Source organism: Ranitomeya variabilis, chromosome 4, assembly GCF_051348905.1.
Source record: "Ranitomeya variabilis isolate aRanVar5 chromosome 4, aRanVar5.hap1, whole genome shotgun sequence".
Taxonomy (NCBI): Eukaryota; Metazoa; Chordata; class Amphibia; order Anura; family Dendrobatidae; genus Ranitomeya; species Ranitomeya variabilis.
Window position 1 is genome coordinate 715391116 of NC_135235.1, and position 21294 is coordinate 715412409.

Here is a 21294-nt window from a genome sequence, read left to right on the forward strand (position 1 = left end):
CTGTCGGACGACCTGGTCTGAACAGCGTCCGACATGACAGTACCCCGCCTTCTACGAGGGACCCCAGGGCCCTCACGGCTTATAGGACCCGGCTTGTCCGAATGACGGCGGTGAAACACCCTGACCAGCCGGTCAGCATGAACGTCCGAGGCTGGTACCCAGGACCTCTCCTCAGGCCCATAACCACGCCAGTGTACCAAGTACTGTAAAGTGTGACGCACTACACGAGAGTCAACCACCTTGGAGACTTCAAACTCCAAATTACCATCCACCAAGACTGGAGGTGGCATAGGCGCCACGTCCACAGAACCCACCACCTTCTTTAGAAGAGACCTGTGGAACACGTTGTGTATCTTATACACCGTAGGGAGCTCCAATCGGTACGCAACTGGGTTAATGACGGCGGTGACCCTAAATGGACCAATAAACCGTGGACCCAATTTAAGGGATGGTATTTTGAGTCTTATGTTTTTTTGTGGATAACCACACCCAGTCATCCACACTCAGGTCCGGACCTGGCACACGCCTACTGTCAGCCACACGTTTGTACCTAGCACCCACACTCAACAGGCGCTGTTTAACTCTCCTCCAGACTGATGACAATTGTGTTCCTAACTGGTCCTCCTCCGGAACGCCGGAAGAGCCCCTCTGACTCAAGGTACAAAATTGAGGATGTAGCCCGTACACACACAAAAACGGAGACTCCCCAGACGACTCCTGGCGGTGATTATTGATGGCAAACTCAGCCAAAGGAAGAAAGGTAGACCACTCCTCCTGGTTATCAGAGACAAAGCAGCGTAAGTACTGTTCCAAATTTTGGTTCATACGCTCAGTCTGACCATTTGACTGAGGATGAAACGCCGAAGAATGAGACAACTTGATCCCCAGCCGTGAGCAAAATGCTCTCCAAAATTTTGCCACAAACTGAGACCCCCTATCAGACACTATGTCAGATGGAACCCCATGAAGTCTGACCACCTCCTGCACAAATACCTGAGCCAGAGTCTTAGCGTTAGGCAACGCAGGCACAGACACAAAGTGCGACATTTTAGAAAAACGATCAACAATCACCAAGATGACCGTGTTTCCAACTGATGAGGGCAAATCAGTGATGAAATCCATGGAGATTTCCGTCCATGGCTTACTAGGTACCTCAAGAGGAAGTAGTATGCCAACAGGACGGGAGCGGGGCGTCTTAGCCCTAGCGCAAGTGGTACAAGCTGACACGTATGAGACCACGTCCTGTCGGATCTTGGGCCACGAAAACCGACGTGACACCAACTCCAAGGTACCTCTAACCCCTGGGTGACCAGCCAGGACGGCATCATGATGCTCCGCCAAAACCTTTAGGCAGAGATGAAGCGGAACAAAAGATTTGTTGACGGGAAGCTCAGATGGTACCTCCTCCTGAGCCTCGGCAATCTCAGCCTCAACCTCGGTAGTGAGAGCCGAAACCACAACACCCTTTTGGAGGATGGGTACTGGATCCTCCCGAGGTTCTCCCCCTGGAAAACACCTGGACAGAGCATCTGCCTTAGTGTTTTTAGACCCCGGTCTGTAAGTGACCACAAAATTGAACCGCGTGAAAAACAATGCCCAGCGAGCCTGTCTGGGGGACAAACGCTTGGCTGACTCCAAATACAGCAGATTCTTATGATCGGTAATAAGTTACCTGATGGACCGACCCCTCCAAGAAGTGTCGCCATTCCTCAAAGGCCAACTTAATTGCCAACAACTCCCTGTTGCCGATATCGTAGTTGCGTTCGGCGGATGACAGTTTCTTGGAGAAATAGGCGCACGGACGTAAACCACTCAAAGATGAGCCTTGAGATAGTACCGCCCCCACACCAACCTCAGACGCATCGACTTCCACAACAAATGGTTTAGATACGTCTGGCTGCACAAGAATGGGGGCTGAAACAAAACTGTTCTTAAGAAATTCAAATGCGCGCACAGCAGCCTCAGGCCAAACAGAGAAATTGGTACCCTTTTTAGTCATGTCAGTTAGCGGTTTAGCATTTATGGAAAAATCCTTGATAGATTTCCTATAGTAGTTAGAAAACCCAAGGAACCGCTGAAGTGCTTTCAGGTTATCAGGACGTTCCCAATGCAGCACCGCCTGTACCTTAGCGGCGTCCATTTTAAAACCAGAAGCAGACACAATATAACCTAAGAAAGGCAACTCTTGAACAGAAAATACACATTTCTCAAGTTTAGCATACAGCTTATTCTCTCTGAGAAGCTGTAAAACCTGCCTGACATGATCTAAATGAGCCTCACGGTCGCAAGAATATATGAGAATGTCATCTAGGTACACGATAACGAATTTCCCCAAAACATGCGAGAACACATCATTGATGAAATGTACATTTAAAATTTACAGGTACATTTAAATAATGCAAACGGTTCCAGCACGGGAGTTGAGTATAGGGTTTATTATTATAATCGGGGCCAAACATATTAATCAAGAAGGGGTTGTCCTATTGGACGCTGCCTCTGGCCCGGCCTAATAGACCGTCATACATTTCAGGCCCAGACACCATTATTAGGCATGTAAGTATCGTAGTAACTAGGCCGCCCCATACTATCGAGTACTTTGGGTCAGAGGGCATTCAGCCAAACTCCGTCACATCTTAGATGCCATGTTTGATTTTGGCAGCAGCAAGTGGTTAAACTACCAGGGCTTCGTTGTAGCCGCCCCTGTGCAATCCCTGCAGTGTAAATCTATGTTCTGGGGCCCAAAAGAGTAAAACAAATGTTTAGCGTGTCAAAAAAAATAATTTTTAGTATCTGGGTTTTTTTTCCCCTGTAATATAGGAAAGCCTAAGGCCAGAAATAAATCCCATAAAACACTGTACATGGAGACTTTGGGATCAGATAATTTCTGTCCGCTGTGTTTGTGCAAACAAAAAAGCTTTTTGTCATGATCCGTGCCAGGGTTTAATCCTGTCTGCCCTTTTTCTGGGGGGATCATGTCAAGTTAACTTTGCTCTGCCTCATTCTGGGTTCAGGTTTGCTATTTAGCTCCCATGCATCCTGCTGGCGGTGTCAGCTATAGTTCTGCCTTCGGCGTGTGAACCTGACTCTGGTAGCTCTTGGTTTGTCCTGCTGTGATCCCTGACTTGCCCCGTGTCTGTTGACTCCCTCTGTCTGCCCTTTTTCCAGCGTTTCGGTTTTGATACTCTGGTTTCTGACTTAGCTTGTATTCAGACTCTCTTCTGCCTCCTGTCTTATCCGCTTCTGACCGTTGCTGAAACTCCTGGCTTGTTCCTGACCACGTGTATTGCTGATCTCTTTAGTACTTCTGCCTATTGTTGTTTTTTGACTCGGCTTGTTGGACCACTCTCTCGGCACTTGGTGGTGCCTATGCTGCTGCTCTGCAGTGCTTCTCTGTGTACGCAGTCTCACTTCCCTCTCAAGCTCCCTCTGGTGGAGGTTGCGTTATACTGCACTGCAGCAGCATGACACTTTTTATAAAAGCCTCAAACTTCTGTGTGTGACTCAGACATGAGATCTAATGTGCTAGAAGATTACAGTGCGGGGAATCGGGAATCATTCATATAGACGGCCGGTGGTGATGGGGTCAGTGACGGACTCTGGACAAATATATTTCTAGAGCCGTAGTAGAAGATGATGTCATTCTCATCAAGAAGTAGTTATTTCTCCTGTCACGTAATGAATATCTCCTGCAGTATTGCTAATGCCGATTCCAGTTTTGGTAAATGAGACGAGAATTAGCGTTATGGAAGAGGAGTCTATAAGCAACGTATTCAGCTACCGACTCCGAGGAAGAAACTGCTTGTTGTCTGCGGCCTAAAATACACTGCTCAAAAAAATAAAGGGAACACTTAAACAACAGACTATAACTACAAGTAAATCAAACTTCTGTGAAATCAAACTGTCCACTTGGGAAGCAACACTGTTTGACAACCAATTTCACATGCTGTTGTGCAAATAGAATAGACAACAGCTGGACATTATTTGCAATTATCAAGACACAATAAAGGAGTGGTTCTGCAGGTGGGGACCACAGACCACATCTCTGTACCAATGCTATCTGGCTGATGTTTTGGTCACTTTTGAATGTTGGTTGTGCTTACACACTCATGGTAGCAAGAGACGAACTCTACAACCCACATAAGTGGCTCAGGTAGTGCAGCTCATCCAGGATTGCACATCAATGTGAGCTGTGGCAAGAAGTTTTGCTGTGTCTCAGCGTAGTGTCCAGAGGCTGGAGGCGCTAGCAGGAGACAGGCCAGTACACCAGGAGATGTGGAAGGGGCTCAGCCTTTGTGCAAGGAGGAACAGGAGGAGCCCTGCAAAATGACCTCCAGCAGGCCACAAATGTGCATGTGTCTGCACAAACGGCTATAAACCGACTCCATGAAGATGATCTGAGTGACCAATGTCCAAAGATGGGGGTTGTGCTCACAGAAAAAAATTCACTGTGTAAAAACTGTAGTTAAAAAAAAATTACGGTACCATTTAATTACGTCTTAACGCAGTAAGGTGATATTAAGGACTACTACCACCATTTAAAAGATAACAGGAGGCGCCTGTGCCCACTAAACTGAACTGTTCCTACCTACCAGCGGAGGTTGGCATCCTACAGTTGCACAATGGCACCCCCGCTCCCCATCGACTGTCCCTCCTACCCCTATCCAGCCCTGTGGGATGGGGAAAGAAATAGGAGAGATAATGAAATGAGTTTGTTTGGACAGTATACCACAATTATAGTGGGGGGGATTGATCTTACTTTTTTATTATTACTGCCCAAATTTGAATGTGGGGTAGTAAACCACGTGAGTGAAAATATATTTAGATTTTCACGTACCCAAGATAAAGGGAGTTGTAAAAGATAATATAGACTTGGTGAGGGGCAAAAATGAATTGAAGGGGCCTTACCCTTATCTATCTCCTGCCTATCAGCGGAGGTTGGCACCCTATATGATATTTACGATTTTGTTGGTGCCACCGCTCCAGACGGCTGTCCCTCCTAACCCTAAGACCATAAGATCATTTCCATATGAGGGGCAGTGAAGGGGTGAAGTCTAACAATGATGGCAATGATATGTTAGACTCAACAGTTTACTATCCAAAATTAACATACAAGTGAGCTCTAACTAATAAATGATCAATATAGTTCCGCTTCCTCATATAGGGCAAATAGTTATACTGTCTGAGTAGGAACTAAACAGTTGGCCAATGTCATATATAAATATCATAGCCTGCATAAATATTGCACGATCCCAGGGCATTCACCCCTTAACCCCAAGGGTGGTTTGCATGTTAATGACCGGGCCAATTTTTACAATTCTGACCACTGTTCATTTATGAGGTTATTACTCTGGAACGCTTCAATTATCTGTGGAAATTTTTTTTCCAACTTTGAATTTTCATGCCCTTAAATCACAGAGATATGTCACACACAAAATAAGTAACATTTCCCACATGTCTACTTTACATCAGCACAATTTTGGAACCAAAATTTTTTTTTGTTTTGTTAGGGAGTTATAAGGGTTGACCAGCAATTTCTCATTTTTACAACACCATTTTTTTTTTTTTAGGGACCATATTACATTTGAAGTCACTTTGAGGGATCGATATAATAGAAAATACCCAAGTGTGACATGCAGCGCCCCAGAGTCCTGGTCGTTGCAGTAATGTCGCTCTTCCATCAGGGGGAGTGATATTACGTCTGATGGTACTAAAGGAGTTCACCTGACCAGGTATCACAGTCACACACTACACTTCACACTCCAACAATCAGGGGGAGTAAAGGGTTCTATCTATTAGGCCACTCCTTACACTCGGGTAAAACTGGGGGTTGGATAGGAAGTTAGAGAGAAGCTGCCTGGGTGAGACCCAGAGAAGACCTGTCAGGCAGACAGGGAGAGAAGGAGGAACATCTGAGCTGCAGACAGAGGTCCCTGTCAGGTGGGATCCTGACAGAGACATAGCAAGAGATAGAACATTACGGAGCTGCGCCTGCACCTCATTGCGGCAGCATCCTAACAAAGGACAAGAAGCGAAGTATATTGTGGAGAAGTGAGAAACGAGATCACAGCACAAGGAGTTAATACCAGGAGGAGTCCTGCCTTAAGATCGGCAACATCCTTCTGAGGCGCGTAGCCGGTGGCCGGAACACCGAGGGAGTAATTGGCTCTACGCATTACTTCAAACAATGGCAGGACAGTTAACTCCAAGTTGGCTGCCCAACCTTTAACCTAATGAAGACAACGGAGGCAAATTGTGGGAGAGGGGTGTCACTAGGGTCCCTATAAAATAGCTCCAGGCCTACCCCATCATACGGGTCGTCCTATCCATACCATCTGGGTGACGGGGAGAGAGAGAAACAGAAATATACACGACAGTTGTGAGGACTATCCCGTGGTGCTCAGCAGGGAGGTACTACAACACACAGGCGCTAGTATGAAGGCTACTGATTTCCACCTGCAAAGGGAACTCTGGATGTGCCTTCGGACCGGCCAGACTCAGCCAGCCCTGTGAACGGTACTCTGGACTGTGGACGCTGAAGTCTTCAGTAAAAGGTAAAGAGACTGCAACCTTTGTGTCCTCGTCGTGCCTTACAACACCCACCATTACCACCTTACTCATCAAGGGAAGCCCTGGGGACATACTTCACCTGTGGGAAGGTATAACATCTAGCTGCCATTCCATCACCCCAGCGGACCCCTAGCAGCATCGGTCACCCTGACCGAATACCACAGGTGGCGTCACAAACACTTGACAAACTATACCTTTAATTGGGCGCTCCTTAGCAGGGCCACGGACCGGGTCGGGCCACTGTGACATCCCCAGAACCGAGACAGAGGGACCCGGTACCGAGTACCCCACTGCCCTACACCTGGGGGCGATCCATGACACCATTCTAAAAAACTGCACTCCTCAAGATGCTCAAAACCACATTCAAGAAGTTTATTAACCCTTCAGGTGTTTCACAGGAATATTTGGAATGTTTAAAAAAAAAATAAAAAATGAACATTTCACTTTTTCACACAAAATTTACTTCAGATCCAATTTGTTTTATTTTACCAAGGGTAACAGCAGAAATTGGACCCCAAAAGTTGTACAATTTGTCCTGAGTATGCTGATACCCCATGTGTGGGGGTAAACTACTGTTGGGCTCATGGCAGAGCTCGGAAGGGAAGGAGTGCCATTTGGAATGCAGACTTTGATGGCATGGTCTGCAGGTGTCACGTTGCGTTTGCAGAGCCCCTCATGTACCTAAACAGTAGAAACCCCCCACAAGTGACCCCATATTGGAAACTAGACCCCCAAAGGAACTTATCTAGATGTGTTGTGAGAACTTTGAACCCCCAAGTTTTTCACTACAGTTTATAATGCAGAGCCATGAAAATAAAAAATCTTTTCCCACAAAAATGAATTTTAGCCCCCAAATTTTTATTTTCCTAAGGGTAACTAGAGAAATTGGACCCCAATAGTTGTTGTCCAAGTTGTCCTGAATATGCTGCTACCCCATATATTGGGATAAACCCCTGTTTGGGCCTACAAGTGAGCTTGGAAGGGAAGGAGCATTGTTTTACTTTTTCAACGCAGAATTGGCTGGAATTGAGATCGGATGCCATGTTGCTTTTGGAGAGCCCCTGATGTGTCTAAACAGAGGAAACCTCCCAATTGTAACTCTAACCCTAACCCGAACACACCCCTAACCCTAATCCCAACCCTAACCACACCCCTAACCTCAATACACCCTTAACCCCAACACACCCCTAACCCTAATCTCAACCATAATCCTAAGCACACCTAACCCCGACACACCCCTAACCCTAATCCCAACCGTAAATGTAATCCCAACCCTAACTTTAGCCCCAACCCTTACTTTAGCCCTAACCCTAATGGGAAAATTAATACGGTACATTTTTTTTATTTTATTATTTTTCCCTAACTAAGGTGATGATAAAGGGGGGTTTGATTTACTATTTATAGCGGGTTTTTATATTTGGCAGCTGTCACACACTAAAAGACGCTTTTTATTGCAAAAAATAGTTTTTGCGTCACCACATTTTGGAAGCTATAATTTTTCCATATTTTGGTCAACAGAGTCACGTGAGGTCTTGTTTTTTTCTGAACAAGTTGATGTTTTTATTGGTACCAATTTTCGGGCACGTGACTTTTTTGATCGCTTTTTATTCTGATTTTTGTGAGGCAGCATGAACAAAAACCAGCAATTCATGAATTTCTTTTTTGGAGGTGTGCCTACCGTTCTGCGTTTGGTAAAATTGATAAAGCAGTTTTATTCTTCGGGTCAGTACGATTACAGCGATATCTCATTTATATCTTTTTTTTTTATGTTTTGGCGCTTTTATACAATAAAAACAATTTTATATATAAAATAATTTTTGCATCACTTTATTCTGAGGGCTATAGCTTTTTATTTGTTTCGCTAATGACGCTGTATGGTGGCTCGATTTTTGGCAGGACAAGATGACGTTTTCAGCAGTACTATGTTTATTTATATCTGTCTTTTTAACCGCGTGTTTTTCCACTTTGTTAGGCGGTTTTTTTTTTAAACTTTTTTTACTTTGCCCCACGGGGGGACATCACTATATATTATCAGATCGCTGATCTGACACTTTGCTCACAAGCCAACCTCCCTGCAGGACCCGGAAGGACCCCCTCGGCCATCTTGGATCCGCAGTGAGGATTACGAAGGAGACCCTTGGAACAGCGCGATCACATCGCATTGTTCCGAGGGTCTCAGGGAAGCACGCAGGGAGCCCCATCCCTGCGCGATGCTTCCCTATGCCACCGGAACGCTGTGATCATGTTTGATCGCAGTGTTTCGGGGGTTAAAGTGCCAGGAGCGGTCACAGTGCCGGATGTCAGCTGTGATAATCGGCTGACACTCGGCTGTGATTAACCGTGCTCCCCCTGTGAGTGCGGCTGATCGGGTATGACATACTATCCCGTCCATGGGAATTAAAGGGACTCTGTCACCTGAATTTGGAGGGAACAATCTTCAGCCATAGGGGTGGGGTTTTCGGGTGTTTGATTCACCCTTTCCTTACCCGCTGGCTGCATGCTGGCTGCAATATTGGATTGAAGTTCATTCTCTGTCCTCTGTAGTACATGACCAAAACCACAACAATAAGCAGCATGGCAAAAAATAAGGTTGTTCAAAATCCAAACTATCTATGCCACAAATGACCACATAGAGGGACTAGTCGCTAACTAATATAACACAGAGAGATTATGGATCTCAAGGACCCCAAAAAAACGACCATATGCCCAAACAAAGATGTATAAAGGGTTTAAATTTTATTATTTGTAAATATACATCACATTAATACGACACAGGTGACGTTAGGTGCTGCAAGATGTGCATGAACACCACAAGGAGCATACCAAGGGCGCACGGAGCCAGGAAACACAAACCCATCCATATAGAAATAATCAGCAGGGGGTAAAAAGTGCCTCAAATTATAATACATACAAACACCCTGCTGAAACTAAGGTAGTTTCATCTTGCCTATATAAACAGCAACCCAAAGGTCCGGGTATTGGAAAAAGCAGTCAACAAATGCCCATTACCTTTCTAGTAGCAAGAGTGGGTGAGACTCAGAGGAAGGTGAACTACCGAAACGTGCGTCGGGGAGGGCGCACGGACCCCGGACACATCTCACCCACTCTTGCTACTAGAAAGGTAATGGGCATTTGTTGACTGCTTTTTCCAATACCCGGACCTTTGGGTTGCTGTTTATATAGGCAAGATGAAACTACCTTAGTTTCAGCAGGGTGTTTGTATGTATTATAATTTGAGGCACTTTTTACCCCCTGCTGATTATTTCTATATGGATGGGTTTGTGTTTCCTGGCTCCGTGCGCCCTTGGTATGCTCCTTGTGGTGTTCATGCACATCTTGCAGCACCTAACGTCACCTGTGTCGTATTAATGTGATGTATATTTACAAATAATAAAATTTAAACCCTTTATACATCTTTGTTTGGGCATATGGTCGTTTTTTTTGGGTCCTTGAGATCCATAATCTCCCTCTGTAGTACATGCCTGCACAAGGCAATCTTGCCTTACGCAGGCGTGTACTATGGAGGACAGTCCCTTTAAGTCCCAGGTCACATGGACGGGACAGTACGTCCGATGGCAGAAAGGGGTTAAGCAATAAGCCCAAAAATATTCAAAACCAGATAAGGCTCAGCTGCATGTTAAAGAACAGTGAAATTCAGGAGAAGAAAAGAGTAACCCGGTTTTTTTTTAAAAGTATATAAAGAGTTTTTATTTAATAAGTATATGACACCATAACACACAATATACAATAGATAGCAGGAGAAGACCCCAGGAGAGGGAACACAGGACTCCCAAACAGACGTGCCCGGCTACCAGGTGCTAAGCACATTGTGGTTTCAAAACATGGCATAAAGTGCACAGTGCAAGACCAAAGCCGCATCCAGGCAGCATTGAATATGTAGCCGCATGCGTCGCTGCGCAAAACTATGGCGGTAACTATCCCCTCAGGGTATAATGCTTACCGGGCAGTCGGCGTGGGGAAGTCCTGGGTCGGGTGTGCGGATCCCGACGCGCGTTTCGCGGGTGACAAGCCCCGCTTTCTCAAGGGAATAACATGTTAAAGAACAGGTACATGTCATCAAATCAAGAAGTTATGGGAAAAAAAAACCAAACCTCAGAGCTCTGAAACACACAAACTACTTAGCTGCTGAAGAAATTGCTATGACCGGCACAATAGCAGGGTTTGGAGTTCAGATACATAAGGAAACGATACCCCTTCATAGTGTGCTGCATGATACGGTGCATGTTCATCCATGTTGCTATTGTGCCGGTCTTAGCAATCTCTTCAATCACTATAATTGTGGTATACTGTCCAAACAAACGCTCATTTCAATATTTCTACTCCTATTCCTTTCCCCATCCCACAGGGCTGGATAGGGGTAGGAGGGACAGTCGCAAGTGATCGGGGGTGCCATTGCACAGGTGTAGGGTGCCAACCTCCGCTGGTAGGTAGGAACAGTTCAGTTTAGTGATGGGTACAGGCACCTCCTGGTATCTTTAAAATGGTGGTAGTGGTTCTTGTTATCACCTTACTGCGTTAAGACGTAATTAAAGGTAATTTTTTAAGTACAGTTTTTACACGGTGAATTTCTTTGTTCAATTTTTCTGTACTGGAACAATCTTATTCTAGCTGTGATTTCCTCATGGGTTGTGCTCACAGCCCAACACAGTGCAGGAAGATTGGCGTTTGCCACAGAAGACCAGGATTGGCAAATTCGCCACTGGTGCCCTGTGCTCTTCACAGATGAAAGCAGGTTCACACTGAGCACATGTGACAGACGTGACGGAGTGTAGAGCCGCCGTGGAGAGCGATCTGCTGCCTGCAACATCCTTCAGCATGACCGGTTTGGCAGTGGGTCAGTAATGGTGTGGGGTGGCATTCCTTTGGAGGGCCACATAGCCCTCTATGTGCTCGCCAGAGGTAGCCTGACTGTCATTAGGTACCGAGATGAGATCCTCAGACCCCTTGTGAGACCATATGCTGATACAGTTGTCCCTGGGTTCCTCCTAATGCAGGACAATGTCAGACCTCATGTGTTTGGAGTGTGTCAGCAGTTCCTGCAAGATGAAGGCATTGAAGCTACGGACTGGCCTGCCCGTTCCCCAGACCTGAATCCGATTGAACACATCTGGGACATCATGTCTTGCACGATCCATCAACGTCACGTTGCACAACAGACTGTTCAGGAGTTGGCGGATGCTTTAGTCCAGGTCTGGGAGGAGATCCCTCAGGAGACCATCCGCCGCCTCATCAGGAGTATGCCCAGGCTTGTAGGGAGGTCATACAGGCACAAGGAGGCAACACACTCACACACAACTGAACATCATTTCCTTGTCTTGAGGCATTTCCACTGAAGTTGGATCAGCCTGTAATTTGACTTTCCACTTTGATTTTGAGTATCATTCCAAATCCAGGCCTCCATGGGATTCATTTTGATTTACATTGATCATTTTTATGTTTTATTGTTCTCAACACATTCCACTATGTAACGCATACAAATTTGCAACTTAAATATTTCATTCAGTGATATCTAGGATGTGGTGTTCCCTTTATTTTTTTGAGCCGTGTATATAGGTTTTATTAGTAGATGTAAAGAAGAAAACTAAATACTGTAAAATAATCACTCATGTGTTTCCCTTATTATCTCCAGTAATTGTATTATTACACAGGATTCTTATGATGTTACATCAGCTCATCTTCTCAATCAGGTCTCTACAATATCGGATCCTCTCAGTGAAGATCTTCTATATAAGAGAATTTTCCTGATTTACCCATTAAGGATGGATATGGAAAGAGACAAGATGGCGGAGAGGATACTACACCTCACCCTAGAGATCCTCCTCCGGCTTACTGGAGAGGTGAGAGACTCTGATGACATCACATTACATCATTCTTATCTATGGGAATAACAGATGGGCAGAACTGGAGAGGTGAGGACTCTGGAAATGTCTGTAGTGAGATTTATTAATTTGTCTCTCCATAACCAGGATTACACAGTAGTGAAGAAGACCTCTAGTGAACGCTGTCAGGACCCTGTGTCTGAGGGATTGGGAAGACCCCTGAGCCCAATCACTGGACCTCCACCTCACCCCCTGATACATGAGGACATCAATGACCAGAAGATCCTAGAACTCACCTACAAGATGATTGAACTGCTGACTGGACAGGTGACACTGCTGGGAATGCTGGGACATTATACAGTAACACTGTGAAGGTTTCTGGGGATAACGGTATCATTGTGTGTGTCAGGTTCCTATAAGGTGTCAGGATGTCGCCGTCTATTTCTCCATGGAGGAGTGGGAGTATTTAGCAGGACACAAAGATGTATACAAGGACATCATAATGGAGGTTCCCCAGCCCCTCACATCACCAGGTAATAGACAGGACTAAATACATACGGCCTATAATTATCTGTAGGTAAAGAATGAATTCAGTCCCTGTATGTGCTTCCTCCAGTTCTATCCAGTAGGAGGACAACACCAGAGAGATGTCCCAATCCTCTTCTTCCACAGGACTATAAACAAGAAGATCCCAATGTTCCTCAGGATCATCAGGTAGATGGAGAGAAAGTGTCTTGAGATCTTCCCTCTGATGTGTAGACGGCTGTGAAGGTCTTGTGCTCGGTCTTGTTTTATTCACCAGTATTATATGTTTTATACTTGTGTAATGAGAACGGTGCAGATGGCAGGCAGGGCTGCCACCAGGAATTTCGGTGTCCCATACTGGCAAAACTTTGGGGCCCACTTGGGACTCTGCCCAGGCTACACCCCCCCCAGCTCCGTCTCCAACTCTCGAACCTTCCACAGTGCCACTGCCCACTCATAGAAAAACTCTGCATCTGTATAATGCATCCCATAGTCATATATAGTTGAATAATGCATCCCCTTAGGAATATAATGCACCTCTATAGTACTATAATGCACCCCCATAATAGTATAATGCACCCCCATAATAGTATAATGCATCCCCATAGTAGTATAATGCACCTCCATAGTAGTATAATGCATCTCATAGTATAATGCCCTCCCATAGTGGTATAATGCACTTCATAGTATAATGCACCTCATAGTATAATGCCCTCCCATAGTGATATGATGCACTTCATAGTATAATGCACCCCCATAGTAGGATAATGCACCCCCATAGTAGTATAATGCAGCGTCATACTGCAGCTTTACAAAAAAAAAGTTTATCCTGACCTGGCTGAGGTCCAGCGGTGTCCTCCACCTGATACATCTGAGGTGTGTACCATCATATGTGAGTGTCCTTATACGCTGGCAACGTGCCCTCTGACATCAGCTGCCAGCTTATGATCTCCCGCAAGGCAACAGATTTTAACTTGCCGTGCGTCTGACGATGCATGACGTGTGGGGTACACTTGACTCACAAGCGCCTGTGATGACTATACCCTATTTCCCACAACTTTTATCTATTCCACCCCCCCAACCTATAATAACATTAAATAAAATACCCAAAAATGACATAACACCAAATCTTGGATTAAATGGCCACAGCAGCCTTTTTTATTAACATACAATTACAAAAATAAAACAACAACCCAAACTCGGAAGGGATGGTCCTCGAAGCGCCAAATTAAGGATTTCCAAAGTTCACCTTTAATATTCCTTTTGGCCTCCAGGCTTAGTCTTACCCCCAGCCGCAAAGCACCAGCTCGGACGCAGCTAATGACCAGCCCGGCTAAAACCAATACCAAGTCCCATAATTATCTGTTCCACCGACTGATCGGCCACATCCACTCATAATCCACTCCGGGGGAGTCCAGGACCAATATAGATCCACCCCCCCCCCCCCCCCCCGCAAATCCTCCAACACCCTTTCCACCAACTCCGAGGACCTCCCTCCCCCGCCACCAACATAAATGTTCTGACACCTCAAACATTTATGTCCCTCCAAACTTTCAGTCCGGTTTCAATGCCCTCTTGAATGGCCAAGCACCACATGTCCGTCCCCACCGCATTCAAGTGAACCCCATCCGACCTCCAATATTCCCCTTTTCCGGATTCCAAATTAACGTGCCGAACAACCACTGCTCTGTTTCGTGACCTGAAACGTGAAATTGCCCTATTCACTTTGATCCTTGCCTTGTTTATTCCTTCAACCGACCTAGCCCCACGCCACACCTTCCGAGGGACAATGTCAGACCACACAACAATCAACCTTGGGAACGACGCCCACAACCGCAACATGTCAAATTTTATGTCTTTTATCAGTTCCCGGCAAGGTTTTTTCCCAAAATCATTTCCACCCAAATGCACCACCACCAAATCCGGGGCCCGGTCTAAACGTACAAATCGGTGAAATTCCGGCAAGAACTGACTCCAGACCATCCCGCGCTTCCCGATCCAACGCAACGTCGCGGAATCTCTCTGGAACCCCAGCTGCCGCCCGTCGGGCCGAACCTCTGCCCTCAATGCCGCCCAGAACACGAAAGAATGTCCTAAAATCCAGACCAAACGGGATGTATTGCCTAAAACAAACAACAAAAAACGTAATTAAGAAAAATTCCTTCACAACGCATATAAATCCTAATCCACTAAATCCGGGCGGACGTAAGATCTGAATCTGATTGATTCCCACCGACCAATTCTCTTGACCACTTCTTCACCTAGACCTATTCTGGCCGCCTCAGTCGCCGCCCCAATCCTAAACGAGTGTCCACTGTAATTTGTGGACGAAATACCCCCAGCTGCCAAACACCGTTTAAACACTGCGATAAACTGGAATCGCGACAAAAAGGACCCATCTTCGTGTATCAGAAAGGGGTTGGATAAAACGCCCTCGCGTTTAATGAAATTTTACTCGGACTCCCATGACAGCACGACGAGAGAGGGGATCCGCCCATTAGGAACAGGAAACCTACAGATACAAAAGGGCGGCACCTCTCCCCTGCATCAGTTGGTTTCCTGTTCCTAAAGGGACGGGTGCCTACAGATTAACTAAAGGAGCCCAGGCCGGCCGGACCGAATCTGGTAGCGGGGGGGTCTCCTACCTCGGCCGGTGCGGAGAACCCTGGAGACGCCACGGTGGTCCTGGCTGGACTGCACGCGGTGGCGTTCGCAGCAGGGAGCGGAGTCCGGAGGATTTCCTGCCTCCATCAGCGTCGGCGCCGGTAAGTATACCCATTGGTGGTGCAGCGGTGCGGCGAATGTGGGGTGCCGGCGTCGGGGCTGTCTGGGTGAACTCCCGGAGCGCTGCGGTCCGTTCCCGGCGTCCTGCACCGCTCTCAGCGTGTGCTGGAGCGTTTCCGGGTGCAGTGACGTGAGGGGGCGGAGTTAGCAGCCGCTTCCGGGTCGCCGGGTGTCTGCGCATGCGCAGTCGATCCAAGATGGCGGCGCCCATAGCATCCTGATGCCGGTTTTCTCCCACATGGTTTCCTGCCTCCCTGCGCTATCCTGAGCCAATGGGGCAGCGTCCGACCTATCTGCTGACCGGATCCAAGGGGGATTTAAGCAGGTGACAACTACAGAGCCCTGCTTTTGGTCGCAAATCATCATGGAGAGTGGTGGTGAGCAGCAGCAGCAGCTGGATGAGGTGCGTCAGAAGCCCAAGGACAGAAGCGACCAGTCCAGTCGAAGAAGCTCGTCCGCAAAAGGATCCAGAGCTTCGGCTAGGAAAGAACCCCCTCGTATTCCGGTATTCACTTTGGCGCACGGGTAAGTGATCTACGTGAAAGTTCACTCTGTTACGCAGGCCCCCTATACTTTATCATTCTAGGGGAAGAAAAGCACGGACAAGTCAAGGCATAAGGAATGTGCCCTCTGTGGGGTCCCCTTACCTGATTCTTGCCCAAAAAAAAATTATGTGCCCCCTGTATACAACAGACGGTGAGGTCTACAGGAGTGGTTGGGTGGAAGTGACATTAGGTCAGATAGTAGTTATCACCTATATTGTCCTCCCCTAGGTAGCGGAAGAATCTGTGAGTGCGGCTAACATCAAAGAAATGATCCGTTTGGAAGTAAGGGAATCCCTACGGTCCCTGTCCCAAGCGGGAGGTTCAAAACGTAGGACCCCCCTGGACTCTAATTCTTCGGAGGAAGAAAGAGAAGAGGGTGCCTATCACTCAAGTCCTTCCTCCTCTTCATCAGATGAGGAGTCTGGACGATTCTGTCTACCCCTGGATAGAATTGACAAAGTCGTCAAGTCTGTTAGAGGCACTATGGGGATAGAAGAGCCCAAACCGCAGCCCTCAAAGCAGGATATGATGTTCAGCGGATTGGATCGTAAGAAACATAGATCTTTCCCGGTGAACGAAAAAATCCAAGACCTGATTCTCCGAGAATGGAAGAAACCCGAGAAAAAGGGTTCCTTACCACCAGCGTTGAAACGCAGGTACCCTTTCGACGATCCGGTTGTGGAAACATGGGATAAAGCCCCTAAGCTGGATGCGGCGGTGGCAAAAGCGTCGAAGAAGGCCTCATTGCCATTTGAGGATATGGGGACCCTCAAGGACCCCCTTGACAGAAAGGCAGATGCTTTTCTTAAAGGAACCTGGGAGACGGCGGCAGGATCTCTAAGACCAGCAGTTGCCGCGACTTGTACAGCCAGGTCTTTAATGGTCTGGCTGGATCAGTTAGAGTCCCAGCTCAAGGACGGCGCTTCCAGAGATTCCATTCTGAAGGCTTTACCAACAATGCAGAATGCTGCGGCCTTTCTGTCAGACGCATCTGTGGACTCAGTCAGGATGGCGGCTAGAGCGGCAGGACTCTCCAACGCGGCTCGTAGAGCTTTATGGTTGAAGTGCTGGTCTGGCGACATTCAATCCAGAACTAAACTCTGCGCCATTCCGTGTAAAGGAGAATATCTCTTTGGACCAACTCTGGATGAGTTGCTGGAGAAAGCGGGGGATGATAAGAAGAAATTTCCCAATCCATCTTCAGCATCCTACCGCAGACCCTTCATTAAAAGGAGATTTGGTCGCGGGAAAAAACGCGGATCCTCACCCTCTAGAGAGAGTTTTAGATGGGAGGACAGACGCGGAAGAGGTACGGGCTATATGTTTCGCCGTTCCTCGAAAGAACAGAAAAAACCGGACCAATGACTAGCGGTCCCCGTGGGGGGTAGACTGTCAGCATTCTCATCAGCTTGGTTTGACATTACAAACAGTAAATGGGTCCGAGGCATCATAGCGAAAGGTCTAAGACTTGACTTTGATCACTGGCCTCGGGATAAATTTAATTTAACCCCTTTACGTTCCTCCCCCCTTGAGCAAGCAGCCTTGGAAGCAGAGGTCACAAACTTATGCTTCAAGAATGTTTTGGTTGAAATTCCAGTATCAGAAAGAGGGAGAGGATTTTACTCTCCTCTCTTTCTGATCAAGAAGCCAGACGGATCATTTAGAACGATCATAAATCTTAAAGGCCTTAATAATTTTCTGACCAATGAATCGTTCAAAATGGAAACAATCAGCTCAGCAATAAAAATGTTGTTTAAACACTGCTTCATGGTAGTTGTAGATCTAAAGGACGCGTACTATCATGTCCCAATACATGAAGACTTCCAGAGGTTCCTGAGGGTAGCTGTCAATGGGGGGACAAATTCGTCATTTCCAGTTTAGAGCTCTTCCCTTTGGCTTATCAGCGGCTCCTAGGGTGTTTACCAAGATAGTGGCCGAAGTCATGGCGCACTTACGAGAGTCTGACATCTTAATTGTTCCCTATTTGGATGATTTCCTTATAGTTGGGAATTCAGCAGACCATTGCCTCTCTCAGCTACAGACAACCACAACCAAACTTGAGCATCTGGGGTGGATTGTGAATTATGAAAAATCCCGATTACAGCCCCAGAAAATACAGAGATTCTTAGGACTGTTGTTAAACTCAGAGACCCAACAGTGTTGTCTTCCGCCCGACAAGTTATTACACATCCAACAACAGGTGTCTAGAGCAACTGATAATCCATCCATGACACTTAGACAGGCTATGTCACTGTTAGGATCTCTAACCTCGTGCATTCCTGCTGTCCGGTGGGCCCAATTTCACACCAGACCCTTACAATCCGAGGTACTGGTTAATGACAGAATCTTGCAAGGCTCCTTGCAAAGTCAGATTACTTTGGGTCCAGAAGCACTGACATCTCTTAGATGGTGGCTAGTCACTGACAATTTATCGGCAGGAGTTCCCTGGGTGACACAGGCGACACGTATTGTAACGACAGACGCTAGCCCTTCAGGTTGGGGTGCACATATGGACGACATGATAGTTCAGGGTCTATGGGACCCCTTAACATCAGCCTCCTCCAACCAAAAAGAATTAATGGCGGTTGAACTGTCGGTTAAAAAATTACTCTCATATCTGCAGGGTCACCACGTCAAGATCCTCTCGGACAACCAGGTGGCGGTCGCGTACATAAATCACCAGGGTGGAACTCATTCCGAATCACTGATGAGGGTGACAGATCGTCTATTCCAGACTGCGGAAGACCATTTTCTATCTTTAACCGCACTGCACATAAGAGGAAAAGAAAATGTAAAAGCGGACTTTCTAAGCCGCAACACTCTGAGACAAGGGGAGTGGTCTCTAAACAGTCTTGTGTTCGACCAGATTGTCCACAAATGGGGACATCCAGAGGTGGATTTATTTGCCACCAGGGACAATCGAAAGACAGTAAAATTCTGTTCCCTAAATCCCAGGGAGAATCCTCTAGCGGTAGACGCCTTTCTGATCAGTTGGAACTTTCGGCTGGCTTATGCGTTCCCCCCGCTGGCCTTGATACCTCTGGTAATCAGGAAGATAAGAGAGGATCGGGCAAGAGTTATTTTGATTGCCCCATTTTGGCCCAGAAGGGCCTGGTTCACCTGGCTCAGGATCATGTCAGTGGAGGACCCCTGGGTGCTTCCGGACATCCCAGATTTGCTCCACCAGGGTCCGATCAGCCATCCTCAAGTAAAGAATCTCCATTTAACGGCATGGAGTTTGAGAGGGCGTTACTGAGGGACAAAGGGTTCTCCCCAAATTTGATTGAAACCCTTATGAAAAGTAGAAAGCAGATTACAACAACAATCTATGCTAGAACCTGGCGGAAATTCCTAGCCTCTTCTGACTTTAATTTAGAAGAGGGAATTCCTATAAAACAGATCTTAGAATTCCTGCAAAGGGGCTTAGAGCTAGATCTATCCACTAGTACCCTAAAGGTACAAGTCTCGGCCCTAGGGGCCTTGTTTTCCTGTAACATCGCCAATAATTATTGGATCTCAAGGTTCATTAAAGCTTCTAGCAGGGCTAGACCCATACATAAGGATAGATCTATGCCGTGGGATCTTAATCTAGTCCTGTCAGCATTGACTAGAGAGCCGTTTGAACCATTACAATCAGCTTCAATCAGGGCCCTATCCCTTAAAACAGCATTTCTGGTAGCGATAACATCTGCCCGTAGGGTAGGGGACATACAAGCTCTCTCCAGAATTTCCCCTTACACAGAGTTTCTGCCAGATAGGGTAGTCCTCAGACCGGACCCAGCCTATTTACCAAAAGTGTCATCACGGTTTCACAGGTCACAGGAGATAGTTTTACCATCCTTTCTTCCCAATCCCTCCAACCCTAAAGAAGAGCTACTCCATACACTAGACGTTAGGAGATGCCTGTTAGAGTACATCTCTGTTACCGATACATGGAAGAAAGATAATGCGTTGTTTCTATCTTTCCAAAACCCTAGAAAGGGACTCAGAGTATCAAAGTACACACTAGCAAAGTGGATTAGGGAGGCTATCTCTTTGGCTTATACTGCAGGTGGGGGTCCGACTCCGCAGAATCTGAGGGCGCATTCCACCAGAGCCATGGCTACATCCTGGGCGGAAAGATCTGGAGTATCAATCGACCAGATATGTAAGGCGGCCACATGGTCATCCCCGTCCACCTTCTTTAAACACTATAGGTTGGATTTAGGGGCCTCCTCTGATCTCACCTTCGGGTTAAGGGTGCTGCAAGCTATAGTCCCTCCCTAAGGTAGTGTTACATCTCTGTAATTCTCTCGTCGTGCTGTCATGGGAGTCCGAGTAAAGCATTAAGCTACTTACGGTAGCGGCATTTCTCGGAGGCCCATGACAGCACCCTTAGTTCCCTCCCTATTCACGTGGGGGTTGCACCTCCTATAATGTATATATCTCACGTATGATACCCAGTTCCAATATATGGGTTATAATATTGTATATAAACTGTATATAATGTATATTTTTGTATGCCACTAACCGCGGTAGTCCTCTCAAGGCTCTGAAATACAACTGATGCAGGGGAGAGGTGCCGCCCTTTTGTATCTGTAGGTTTCCTGTTCCTAATGGGCGGATCCCCTCTCTCGTCGTGCTGTCATGGGCCTCCGAGAAATGCCGCTACCGTAAGTAGCTTAATGCTATTTGCGCACAATACTGGATACATAATGGAACCTGGAACCGCAAACAAAGACACTTTGCACCCTCTACCCCAAACATCAGTCTTAGAAGACCGCAGTAAAATCTCTACCCTGTCACCAAACACATTAACATCTTCCCTCCGTACACCCCCTTTCATTAATTTGGAGGGGCTGACCAACTCCCCGAGGCGAAATGCACCGAAAAAGGCTAATGCAAAAGCTACTCTGAAAAGGTCAATTTCCCATTGCGATAAGCATACCGTCGGCAACTGTGCGCCTAAAACCAAAAGCACCTCATACGAAACCGGACGTCTCGAGTCCTCGACTTTCCAACCCTTTTTCCACCCTTTTAACGCCTGACACACC

At 46.8% G+C, this 21294-nt stretch overlaps 1 protein-coding gene across 1 annotated transcript in view; it reads left to right on the plus strand.

Moving 5' to 3' along the window:
- The window catches only part of LOC143766576 (uncharacterized), a 75304-nt gene that overhangs the window by 30835 nt on the left and 23175 nt on the right, over positions 1–21294 (plus strand). Inside the window, exons 2-5 of the mRNA XM_077254351.1 lie at positions 12276–12425; positions 12555–12734; positions 12817–12940; positions 13024–13121. Coding sequence (XP_077110466.1) covers positions 12276–12425; positions 12555–12734; positions 12817–12940; positions 13024–13121 — 552 coding nt within the window. The remainder of the gene's footprint in view (positions 1–12275; positions 12426–12554; positions 12735–12816; positions 12941–13023; positions 13122–21294) is intronic.